Source organism: Myotis davidii, unplaced genomic scaffold, assembly GCF_000327345.1.
Source record: "Myotis davidii unplaced genomic scaffold, ASM32734v1 scaffold733, whole genome shotgun sequence".
NCBI lineage: Eukaryota > Metazoa > Chordata > Mammalia > Chiroptera > Vespertilionidae > Myotis > Myotis davidii.
Window position 1 is genome coordinate 304387 of NW_006284956.1, and position 12710 is coordinate 317096.

Genomic DNA, 12710 nt, shown 5'->3' on the forward strand with positions numbered 1-12710 from the left:
TGAAGAAAAGTAAACTGGAAATGTGCCCCAACGCTATGGCCCTGAGCTCAGCAATGGTATTCTGGCATCTGTTTCCTTAGTGTGAAAAAATTCTGTATAAAAAAAGTGAGGGGTGGGTTGTTAGGTCTTAGAGCAAATGGGCAGCCCCAGGCCTTTGGCCATTCCCGGGAGAGAGGCACCTCACTTAGTCTGGCCTGAGGAAGCTACTCAGTGTGTGGAAAGGAAGTCTCCTGACTTCTGGGGCGTTGGCTAAGTCAGCAAACATCAACACTGAGGGTAGGTCCCAAGGGGTTCTTTCAGAACCATGTGTGAGCTCACGAGGAAGCCAGAGGAGCTGTTCCGAACACCCAGCATCTCCTGGGTCACCTGGGCCGATGTCGGACCCCAGGGAAAGGACAGCCTTCGTTCACGGTGAGGAGTCCCAGACTGACGAGGGGATGCTGGGGTGGTGCCCAGCAGGCTGCCAGGGTGTGGTGGACCCCAGGCACTGCAACGCCCGCAGCTGGCAGCATGGTTAGGAAGTGTGCACAGCGTGCCCTTGCTCCAGCTCCACGGAGCCCACAGGATCCCTAAGGCCCAGCAGCCTTAGGTTGGCTATAGGGGGCAGCCCAGGGACCCTTGTTCTGTGCCAGAGAGAGGGACCAGGGTCTGAGAGAAGGGTGAGATGAGAGAGAAGACCCCTACCCCCCTGGCTGCCTTCCACAGGGGGCCTGACAGTGGGTGGCTTCGTGAGCGTGAAGGCTCGGCCGGAGGTCTCAGGATCCCGGGAGCCAGAACCTGACATCATTGCTGTCTTCTGAAGCTTTTTATTTGCATTAATGCTCTTATCTTTATCACAGACAATGCATTCTGAATGTCTCAATTATTTCATTAACAAAATTTCTGGTCACCACCCAATGAAGTGACTTCAAATCCTCCAGAGCTTTCACCCTCAATCTAAGCACCACCCCTTGGCAAACTCCACATGTCATGGCCTGTCCTGACTGCACTCTGGGGTGTGAAGTCGGAGAGACCCTAAAGGCTCCTCAGGGTCACCAGTGGCATCGGCTGACCTCTCCCCAGCGCAGCCTGGGGGCCAGCCAGGGACACATGGCTGCCTGGCTGAGGCACAAAGGGCTCCATCAGCCAGAGACTCAAGAACCAGGCAGGAGGGTGGGCCTGAGTTAGGTGAGCCAGTCCTGCCTCAGAGCAGAAGTGACTGCTCCTGCACCGACAACATACCTACTAAGTGGCTCAAAGAACTGAGTTATTTATTTATTTAAAAGGGGGCTTATTCCCTCTTATTCAATGACAAGACCCCTACCCTCCCCAGTCAGTCCACTTCTCTTGCCCCGAGGTGATTGACAGCACAGCTGCTCCCTGCAGAGCCCCTCTGCAGGGTCTACACCTTACCGATGAGCTCCTGGCCAGCCCCCCTTACCTATGAGGCCAACATTTGCTGCAAGGTCATAATAGTAGGAAAAAGCATAAAAATCCACATCCTTCACTTCTTCTGTCCTGTGCACTTTATTCTGAAGGACTTCGGACACTCTGCGGGCACACAGCTGGTAGAGGTTCACTGCTGGGCAAAGCAAAGGCAGGGCCAGCAGTCAGTGGGCTCCCAGTACCCAAGCACAGGCCCTGAGCCTCTTTCCCAGCGACCTGAGTCTGACCGGGAAGGGTAGGTGGGACCAGGAGCCTGCAGACACCACCCCATGTTGGCGCACACTAGCACCACACCTGTCAATAGCACCTCTCAGGGCCACGGCTCTGATCAAGGGAGGGAAACCGACTGTAGGACACCAGCCTCCGCTGGGCCCCATGCAGCCATCCGCACAGCCCAATGGGCTCAAGTGTGCAGTTTACCCTCCACTTGCCCTCTGCCAGCCCTGTGCTGAGTTCTGAACGTGTAGCGTCTTCCTCCGTCTCACCCGACACCGTGGAGTGAGGCCTGAACTCTCCTTGTGTCACAGACGAGGAAACGGAGGCCTAACAGGCACCTGGCCATGCTCACAGGCTGGCCGCTAACTCCTTGCTTGGAAGGAGAACACGAGCCCGGGAGTTAAGGGGTTAAATGCTTACAGCCCATGCCCGAACCAGTTTCCTTTCTTCCTTTCCCAAAACCTGTCCCACCACCCAACCCCAAGGGCAGCCCATGCAGTCTTCTCCAGGCCCACAGGCCACCCCTTGCCCTTCAGACCAGACCAGTCACACTACCTCCTGGTTCTGTAAACACAGCAGCTGCCCCAGGGCCTCTGCAAACGCTGTTCCCTCAGCTTTAGATCTGGTGGCTCACTCTGATCTCTTCCTATCTGCTCTCAAGAATCCCCTGGTTGTCTTATCTAAAACAGCAACCTCTCCTTCGGCACCCCGTCTCCTCCTCCTATTTTATTTTTCTTCAAAGCGCTTTCCCATGGGTTTTACTGCCTGACCCCTCCCACTCCTTCTGGGCACAGCCTTGCCTGCGCTGTGCACTGACTGTGTGCCAGTAGCTGCCGCAGGGCCAACCAATGGCATGTGCACAGTGGCTGAGTCACAGTGACCCGCACACCCACTGGATATTAAGAAATGTATTTGGTCTTGTTCCTGGTTTCTGATACAGAGCTCCTAAATCCCTCTGATCCTGAGTGATTGGGGGGAAGGCGGGGAGTGAGGAGGGACAGCTGCCATTCATAATAAGCTCCTTTCAAGCAGACCCGATTTTATGCTAATAGGGTGACTCTTCGTGGGTCCCCAGGCTATAGGGTCGGGGATGATTGTCAGAGGAACCTACCATGTGATATGAGGTTTGGAACTTCCCAACCCCAACATCCGGGGAGGGGCGAGGGACTAGGGACTGACTTATCACCAACGGCCAAAGATTTAATCAATTGTTTCGAGAACTGATTGGTGTAGAAAACCCACACATTTGGTGTCAGAAGAGTAGACACAACTCTGTCACCAAAGGCAGACAAGCCTCAGGACCACACGTCCGGCCTGGGAACAACATTCCAATACTTCCTTAAGATGACACTGCAGTGCACAGAGCAACCGAGACCATGTGGGGGGAGAGGGGCCAGGCTGGCAAGGCCCTGTCGCAGGCCTTCGGGGACCCTGCAGCCTGAGCGAGCCTCCCGTCCTGGAGGAGGAAGGGAAGGAGAAGCCATCGCTCTCTGTGTTCAGAAACGGGCTTGCTGACTGTCCGAGGGATGCTCAGGCCTTTCTCACTGGGGCTTGTTGGGAAACCTGGCCCCTTGGAAGAAAGCACCTGGCAACAGACAAGAAGCCTTGGGCCGAGGCCCCGGGAGCTGGCGGATGCCAGTGGGCCGGCAAGAGCCTCCCAGAGTCCTGATGAGGTTCAAGGGCGCCTCCATTTCAAGGACAAGTGCAAGCTCGTCTGTAAAGGTGTGATGACAGTCTCCCTGCTCTCAGAGGTCCTTGGAAGGGGCGGGCTGCACCATTAACCCTTCTCCTCGACGATGAAAGGTAAATCCACACAGTACCTGCCTTCTGTCCAGAAAGTCTGTACGTTATTTCAGCATGTTTCCACTCCCCTTTGAAACTGGGAGCCAGACAGGGACTGACCAACTCCTTTCCAGCCTCCACTGAAATAAAAAGAGAAGAAAAGCACATTGTCACTGCAAGGCCAGGGCACTGCATGGAGCTGAGACATGACTCCACTGAGGGAGGCCCAAGGGACAGAAGATTTTAGGCCAGGAGTACAGGCACGGAGGGTACAGGAGAGGCCCGGCTCATGGGAGTGTCCAGGCCAGCGCTGAGGTAGAGCCTTTATCAGAGAGGCCGGAGCAGAGCCTCATCTGCCCTGGAGACATGGCCACTCCCAGCTCACATTCCCTGAGGGGCTTTGGGGTTCCAGGCAACAGGCCTGGTGCTGCTCGGTGGATTGTCACAGGACCCTAAGAGAAGGGGAGTTGTTACCCAGTTTATGGATGACTGAGGCAGGGCCAGGATACTGCTACCCTGCCACAGGTCTGTGCTGCTCCCCCAAAGCTGGGGCCCCATAATTAGCCAAGGAAACGTGGTGGCTGGCCTCCAAGGCTGGCCCCGCAATGCCACCCCTTGAAGGTGTGTGTGCTGGTCTCCCACTGAGAAGTGGGTCCCTGTCCCTGCCTGAGTCCACTTTCACCAACGAAGGTGCAGGACACGATGTCCTGTGACTCAGGCAGTCTTCTTTCCTCTGAGCCTCCAGGGAGAACACAGGCTGCTCTGCTGGGACAGAGGCCACGTGGAAGAGTGCCGGGGGGCAGACATGCAGCCCAGCCACCCTACATGCCACCACATAGGACCCCAGGAACTCCAGTACAGGTGTCACCCAGTCAAAGCCTGTGGATTCATGAGATACAATAAAATGTACTGAGTGCAACCACTCAGTTTGGTGGGTGACCTGCTGCGCAACAACGGATAATACAACAGGGAGACTCATCCTCTGAAGTACACCCACTTGGTGGGTGTCGTGGCCCCCACTTGTGTGGCCTGTCAAGACCAGTGGCCTCCCAGCTGCTCTGTGTCAGCCAAGGATGGCAAACTGGTGCTTGCCTTCTTTTTGTTGGCTAGTGTTTTCTGGCCCCAGAGTGAAGGTCACAGGTGTGTCTGAGATGTGGACGTACTTTTGGTTTGCAACAAAGGGGATTATCATCATGAGGTGAAACACCAGGATTTGAAAGAAATGAATGGAAACAGGATGTACCAAAAGAACAAATTTCAGTTGAACAGTCTCATTGTGTCAGACAACCAGGTCCTTAAAGAGGGTAGAAGAGCTGGGTTGGGGCTGGGCGAGAGGTGGGGACCCAGAGAGGCAGGGCCAAGGGAGGGGGTGTGGCTGAGAACACGCATGGGCTCACATGCACAAGCCGGGACCCGAGGCCTGAGTCAAGGCCTTTGGGACTCCAGCAAATGTCATCAGGGTGGAGAGGGAGATGCTGGCCTTGGAACTGTGTCCTGTGCCCAAACTGGGACACAGTGACCCCTAAGATCTCAGAGAATCCACATGTACTGCTGGCCAATGACAGGCTTCTCCTCCACCAGACCCATAAGGGGGGGGCGGGCAGGAAAGCTGGGAGTAAATGTGACTTTAATAACCTGACCAGACAGACTTGGTCTCTAGTCCAACACGACGTCTGGGAGAAGAGCCACGACCATGCTTTATGATGAAGCAAGAGAAGACAGAGGGACGTTCTCACGAGGTGAGAATCACTGTGAGTGAGGACAAGTCCCCCAGCCCCACTGCAACAGCCTGCATCACACCTTCTTGGGGCCCCTCCCACACTGTCCTGAAGAATAAGGTTCTCTTCAAATCCTTAAAACAGACTCCAAATATAAGTGACGACTGTTATTTGGATCCTAAAATCCCCCAGCTCGGCATTTCGGAGATGACTTTACTAGCATTTTTTTCTTTGGAAAAATAACTTGGAACGTACACAGGTAAAACACACTAGCCTGCATCCCGTCTGAGTGCCCCTGACAAGATCTGGGGTACATCCTTTTACACACGTCCCTTCTGGGCTCCCAGAGTCCTACCGGCAGGGAGGACAGACCGGAAGCCAGGCCAGGGGTCAGTGGAGGCAAGGGCAGGAGAAGGGGCTCCACTCCCACAGGACTCCCCATACCTGCTGGGCCAGGGGGGCTCTCAAGATTGCATTCCACTTACCAGGCTTCCCCTCTGTGCCACCCAGAATCGCCAGCCGAGCCGACATCAATCCGAGCCCCAGATAGCTGTGGGAAGAAAATCCTGGGTGAGGGTTGGCCTGCCATCTCCTACTCGGATTCTAATACATTCACCTGGCTGGATCCAAAACAAGTGGGAAAGGGAGGAAACCGTGGCTTTTCTGTTTCTTCTAGAAGTCTCCGTTTGCAGAGTTTAGAGCATTCAGCTAATTAGTTCAACACATGAAGGCCTATTACTTGACAGGAGCTTGTCTGGGAGCTGTGGACGCTGGTGAACGCAACAGCCTTGATCTTTATCGTGCACATGTGTGTTACAGAAAGAATCTACCGAAGGCGCCAAGTGCACTAGATGATCCTGAAAATTCCTGCACAATCCATGGGCCCTTCCCCACTTCTTCAAAACCTCCTCCAAAGCAGAACAGAATAAGAACAAAAGAAGAAATGTCACTTTACTGTAGGAAAACTGAAAAATGGAGGGAGAAAGCAAGAGGGAGAAGGTCCAGGTGGGTCCATAGCAGGGGGTCCCCGGGACCTGGCGTGTCTGTGACTGAACACTCCGGTCACCCTATAGGCAGGAGTTGGAGGCACGGGGGAGGCCAGGCAGCGCTAGCTGAGCTCTGTGCCTGGATGGTCACCCCCTCCACCCTCACTCCCGAAGACACACCTGTAGGAATAGAGCTTGTAGGTCCTATTAAAAATCTGCAGTGATGTCAGGTAGCCGGGTGGGGAGGTCCGAAGGGTGTCCTGGGGAAGAACATGAGGGTTACTCCCCTTCCTGCTGGCCTTTCTAGAAAACTGTCCCCAACTCCCTCAACTTGTTTCAAAGCACAAGGATATTCACAGATGATTCAATTAAAATAGCTGTTCATTAAGCCAAGTTAAGCTTTTCATTGGGGCAAGAATAAAAACGAAACATCCGAAAAGTAGGTTTCTCCTTTTTATGAATAACATTAACTGATTCTGACAAATATGGCCCAACCAAGACAATGATGAGTAAATTTCATAAGTGCTCTTCTGCTGAAAACTAAAGCTAATAATATGAAAAATGGTGGAGGAGGAGGGTACTGTTAGGGTGGGAAGGAGAGGGCCCACTTCACATTCTCTGGCCCAAGGGGTTCCAGGTAGTACATACTCCATCACCCCCCACATTTTCCATTTTTTCAGGGAGCGTTAAATCAAACCAAGCAGCGTTAACTGAATGGATCTGGCCCTCAGGAGAGGACCTGACGGCCTGGGCCCAGAGCCACCTGGTCTCTGGGCCTCCCCGGGGAGGGAACCTGGGAGGGTGGGACCCCCGCAGGGGCTGGTTACCTCAACTCTCGGAAGGAAGGTGATCTGAGTGGACCCTCCGCCCAAATCCAGCATGCCCACACTGCTGCTTCCTGAGGATTTCAAACTGCCTGGAGCACAGGAGGAGAAACCAACCCAGCACTGTCACGTTAGTAAACAGATGAGTACTGAAAAGGAAGGGGAGGTTAGAAGCCAGGCCCTTCAGTGGAAACTAAAACAGAAGCAGCGGCGGCTATTTGAAACTCTCCACGTAAAGACGCACCGTGTTTAAGAGACATGAACAATGGCTCTACCGGCTGTGGCAGAGATGCTGGGCCGGCCACACCTGCTGCTCCTGCTCAGAGACGCTGACTTCCCCGATACCCCAACAGGCCCCAGCCATGCCCCCCTCTCCCCACCCCAGCTCAGAGGCTAGGCTCCTGATGTGTCACTTAACAGGGTTCTCCATTCCCCAAGGGGCGAGGAAACGGCTTTCTTTTCTAGATAGGTGTCAGCCGCACTGGTCTTTCCATCATTTTACAGAGGGGCAAAACTCCACGGGTGCTGATTAATCTCAGAAAAGTAACTCCTTGCTGCCTGGTTCCAAGAACAGAGGTTTCTGCTCCCTGTTCTGCCTGCTGTCGAGGAATTCAGTTAGAAGGTGATTAGCATGTACATCATGTTTAATATTCGAAGTGACCAGTTGTATTCCTGACTTCCCAGAAATGAGAGGACAGGGCCCCGGCGGCTGCTGCTGCAGGAGGAGGGTAGCGCGCGCTGGGGGAACCACTGGGACTGGGGAGAGGAGAGCACCCCTTCCTGGGCACATACGTCTGTGAACTCAATGCCTGCCCTGCCAAGCCAGGCGGACACCCCACCCTTTCCAACTACCTACTCTGAGCCAGAACTTGGCAAAACCCCGAGGGGGTATTTTAAAGAGTAGAAACGAGGCCCCTGCTCTCAAGAATGGGGTCTGAACTGTTAGCCTCCATGATGAAGTGGTTGTACCTGTTAGGAAGTTGACGGTGATCCAGGCTGAAATGCCTACGAGAGAGTTACAAAGAGCATTTGAGTCACGCGAGGTGCTGTGGACAACATACGGACGCAGATGCTACCTTTAGGTTTCAGGAGCGCACACTGACCACTTCCTCACTAGCCCCCGCCTTCAGATCAGGGACAGAGGGAAGACTGAGTCATGCCATGCAGTGGCTTCTGGCAGACAGTTTGAGGAGGTACCATCCTAAAAAACTAGAATGCTCTGCCAAATGTCACATCTCTCACTCCTTTATCAAGTTCCTCTTTTTGGAAGAGGCTAAAAGAGAACCAAACGTCCCCTTTCCCTCCCCATACAAACAAACTCTTACAGTCGTATTTAAAGCCAGGGGCTGGTGAGGAACCTTACTAAGTGTATCTTAGGATAAAAAATGCAACAGTAACACTGGAAACATGGTAGTAATTGGGCGTTCTCTTTAAATGTTCTTAAAATGGAAAGAATGATTATTTTCAGAAACTTCATCTGTGCTAGTCAAGGTGAGAATCTAATACTGGCTCCAAGAGGCCCTCGGAGACAGTTAAACTGCGAACTGGAATGGGATGGTCGCTCAGTCCTGTCCATCCGTGCATCTGACCCGGAGAGAGCTGAGTGCTCCCAGCGGCTCTGAGTACGGCCGCCTCACCCTGAGAGCCTCCTCGCACAGAACGCTCTGGCAACTCTACCTTCATCGGTTCCGTTCATGATGGAAACACAGTCGTCCCCTACAAGGAAAGGTGATGCCTTAAACACTTCCTTCACCTAGATGTAAAGAGAGACACGTCTTTATCCTCCAAAATCTAAATTCACAGTCCCGATCAGACTATCTTCCAGCAGGGGGTCTCAAAACACCAGAGGTGTCCGCTGCTGCTGCTGCAAAGTAGCGAAGCTCAGGTTCTGTATTCAGCTTTATGATGCTCTGCCAGCGCTTTCCTTGTTAATCTATTCCCTGGGCTAGGGATGCAGATGCTGCCCTGGAGAGCCCTGTGCTGACGCAGATGCTGCCGGGGAGAGCCTGCCCTAAGGCACTCTGGTCTGGAAGGCTCTGGGGTGCACTGACTCTGCTGGGCCCCAAAATGCTGCCTTGCTTTAGGATGGGGGATGAAGGGGCAGGAAGCCCTCTAAGGCAGAGCTCAGACCTGGGACCCCGTATGGCTTGGAGATGAGCTGGGAGAGGGAGGCAAAGGCAGTGAGCAGCTCCATTTGAGGTGTTTCCTTATCCATTTTTTTTTTTTATCAAGTATTGACACACAGGCACTTAAATACATCTGGTACACCCCAAATGCAGTGGTGTCCCATAATCCTACTTGAGTGCATAATTTATAAGTGATCTGGACGGATGTGCAACCACCCATCGTTCAGCAGCTGGTTTAGAAATAGTATAGAGGACCGGGAGGACCATTCTGCATAGAACAGTTTTCCTGATTTGGCTGATGAAAGCAACCTCCAAGCATCTGTTAAAGAGGGGTTCCAGGGCCCCCTGCATGGGTGGTGCAGGGCCTGGGGACACGCCTGGCCACATGAGAGCCAGGAAGAAGCTCAGGGTCTCCGCAGAAGGTACACCTGAGTCTCAGCCTGGGAGCAGGACTGGCTCCCATGAGAACAACAGGCTGGAGCCGAGATGTCAGGAACTTGGTTCCCACAGCCTTTGAATGAATCACCAAGCTCTTGGGTGACAGCCCTTCAAAAGCAGAATGAATTTTTAAAGCAAAGTTGTTCTTATGATAAAAACAGGTTTATGCTAGAAAACACCAGCAGTTTTAAATGTCAGGAGGAAGCCAATGTCATTCACTCTAATAACAATTCAGCGTTTCTCGCTTCAGGAAGCACCCCACGGCCTGACCACTTGGACACTGGCTGCATGTTTGGTGTTTTCAGTTACTGTAAGCCACCCTCACGAAGGAAAGGGGCAAGATCACCTTTTGTAGTAAATTCTGAGCCTTTTCTCCTGGTAGCAGACGTAAGCCAGCGGTAGCCTTGAGCACCAATGGGGTGGCCTTCCAGAAATCAAAAGGAATTTCTTGTTTAGCAACATCCAGCAATTCCTGAATACCCGGAGTGCTCTGTGAACGGGTAAAACAGGGTCTGTCAACAGCGTACACTCACAGATGCTCCCTCACTCTTTGGTTTTTATTAACTTATAAATACATCATTTCAAATTTTCCAAATCAGCATAAAACAGCAACTGAAGTGGTGCTGGCGGGTGTGTGGGGCACAAGGACCAGGAAAGCACAGAGAAATGTCCTTGGCGGAACGTCACAGGACGAGGCACACGAAAGGGGATCCTGTTCTACACGCCTGGCCACCAAAACCCTCACCCGGCGACCTCAGACGAGTGTGACTCCCCTGGACATCACGAGCAAATTCTGGGGTCGCTCAGAGTGCTAAAACCCATGAATAATTACACCGAGGGGTCATTGTCACCTGGGGGAATGCTTGATCCACATACTGGATAAGGCCCTGTGTCTGCGGGGACGGGTCGGGGAAAGACTTTGGTAAAACATTGCTGGCATGTTAGCCGGCACAATGCCATGCGGGCAATTTGGCAAGGTGTGTGCAAGGGAAAAACACACCCTTTTTACTAAGAGGCCCCACTCTAAGAATTCATTAGAGAGCGCTCTTTGCACATGTGGGTAATGAAGTGTATAGAACGTGACAAACAGCAGCCCTTCTTATACTGTTAAGATCAGAAGACTGGCCATGATCGAAACGTCCTTCAGGCGGGACTGATTCTGTAAAGTCACTGTGCACACATAACTGCAATACCGTTCAGCCAGGAAAACCAGGGCAGCTCTTCCCATACTCAGAGAGCAAACGATCGCCAAGTAGTACTGTTTAAAGACAAAGCCAAGTGCGCAGCAATGTGAGTGCCCCCCCCACTGAGTATGTAAAAGAAAAAGGAGGGGAGAATACCGATGTATTTGCTGTTAGCCACATAAATCTGCTCTTGAAGGATAGCAGGAAACCAAGGACACTGGGAAGCTTCTCCCACTCGAATGGGTGTTGCCTACTGAAATAAGTAAGGGTTTAAAAGCCCGGAGCTTACTCTAGATATCTAATTTAATCAGGTTTGACCTACGTTCACGCTAGAATCACTAATTTTGATTTTATTTGTTTGTTTTTTTAACCAAACTATAGGAAAGGAAGGCTATGACTTCACTGTCAGAGATCAGGAACCATCTGTGGACAAGAATGACATATTAGCTTTTGATCTGAGACATGCTTGAACCAAAAAAGGAACTCACAGCTATACTGGTGACTAGTTTCACGAGAGCCTTCGTGAAAAGACAAGTGTCCTGCATTACTGCAGTTGTCAGTTTTAAGGACTTTAGAAGCATAAATGCTACAAGCTTACAAAAATCATTGACAGCTTAAATTCCTTTTATACTTACCTGTTTTGTGGATTTTGCATAATACATCTTTAACTTTTTGTTTTAGTCAATGTTTGTCATCTTTAATCAGAAACTAAAACAATGAAAATATTAAGTTTTCAAAGAATGCTTTTTGTAAGTTTGTAGCATTTGTGCTTTTAAAATGCATCCAGACCTCTGGTGGCCTGTGGGCTGGTCGTAGGAAGTGTCTGGGAGGGCCAGGGTGTGTGTGGGAGAGAGGGAGGTGCGGGCCCTTATGCATTGTACCAGTTTCCTCTATTTTCTGACCAGACGAAACATATGAAATGTCCCCGGACAGCACCATCAGAGATGCTATTTTGTGAAGGTGGCCGACTGCACTCGGGGAGGAAAGCTGGCTTTAACAAATCACAGTTAGAAGACAAATGTGATGAACAAACAGACGAGAGAAAACTACCTTTTCAACGTCGTCAGCATAAGCAGAAAGACCTGGCTGCAGTGCTTTGAAGGTTTCATGGGTCAAGGTGGGAGTCTCTGAGGAAAAAACATTTATTAAAAAAGGTACAGCTATGAATGTATAGAAATATGAATTTACAAATATATAAATCTATACGACTGGGATTAGCCACACGTTTAAAGGCCAATCTAAAAACAGATAGGTCCCAGAGGGACAGGAGCCCTGTCCATGATTCTCATCTAAATTCTGACACTAGTTTGGCTAAACAAGATGGGGAATATTATACCTAACGGTTTGGCCAGAACTTTACTTTTAAAATAAAAAAATAACTTTATTCAGGTATAATTTGCATACAAAAAACTCCATTTAAGGTTAATTCTTGTTGATTCAATAAATAGAGGAGCAGGGCCAGATGATTTTGCAGTTTTTCAAACTGCAAAAATGAAAGTCATTTCCTCGATTCTGGGGTGGATGCATTATGGTATTCTAAAAATATCTGCTTTCTTCTGTTTTAAAAATTGACTGTTTTAAATATTTAGGAGGCTGGGCTCCTGCACACACAGCAGGGTGAGCATTCAGAGCACACCGTGGCCAAGGTATGCTGGTCTAAATTCAGACACGGAGACCCAGGAGGAAAAATCAGAAACAAAACTTTTGTAAGGATTAAATAATGGAATGTCGCTATTAATGGATTCCATGCAGACATGTGTAGTCTTAAACTCAGCTCCAAAACCATTTTTGGAGGTAGAGAGGACCAGCATATAAATATGTATTTAACTTGCAAGAAGTTTAGAAACAACGCAGATGAAAAGTAAATAAAGTATCCATGATGGCTTTGGAGGGCTACTCAGGGTGTCTGCATCACCTGCTCAGTTAAATGCACAAATGGCATCGACTCAAAAGGCATTGAAAGTGAGCAAAGAAGCAGAGTAGAGAGGAGAGGACCCCGGCTTGACCAGTG

The 12710-nt window shown here is 50.9% G+C and overlaps 1 protein-coding gene across 2 annotated transcripts in view; it reads right to left on the reverse strand.

Moving 5' to 3' along the window:
* Positions 1-12710, reverse strand: part of ENTPD6 (ectonucleoside triphosphate diphosphohydrolase 6 (putative)) — a 28205-nt gene that overhangs the window by 5480 nt on the left and 10015 nt on the right. Inside the window, exons 3-11 of one of the 2 annotated variants that reach the window (XM_006755241.2) lie at positions 11750-11826; positions 9862-10005; positions 8629-8704; positions 7921-7956; positions 6955-7043; positions 6308-6387; positions 5627-5691; positions 3462-3563; positions 1421-1558 (exon numbers count right to left, since the gene is read on the reverse strand). In XM_006755241.2, the coding sequence (XP_006755304.1) occupies positions 1421-1558; positions 3462-3563; positions 5627-5691; positions 6308-6387; positions 6955-7043; positions 7921-7956; positions 8629-8704; positions 9862-10005; positions 11750-11826 (807 nt within the window). Of the gene's footprint in view, positions 1-1420; positions 1562-3461; positions 3564-5626; positions 5692-6307; positions 6388-6954; positions 7044-7920; positions 7957-8628; positions 8705-9861; positions 10006-11749; positions 11827-12710 lie in introns of both variants that reach the window. The other variant, XM_006755240.2, reaches the window with a different exon arrangement.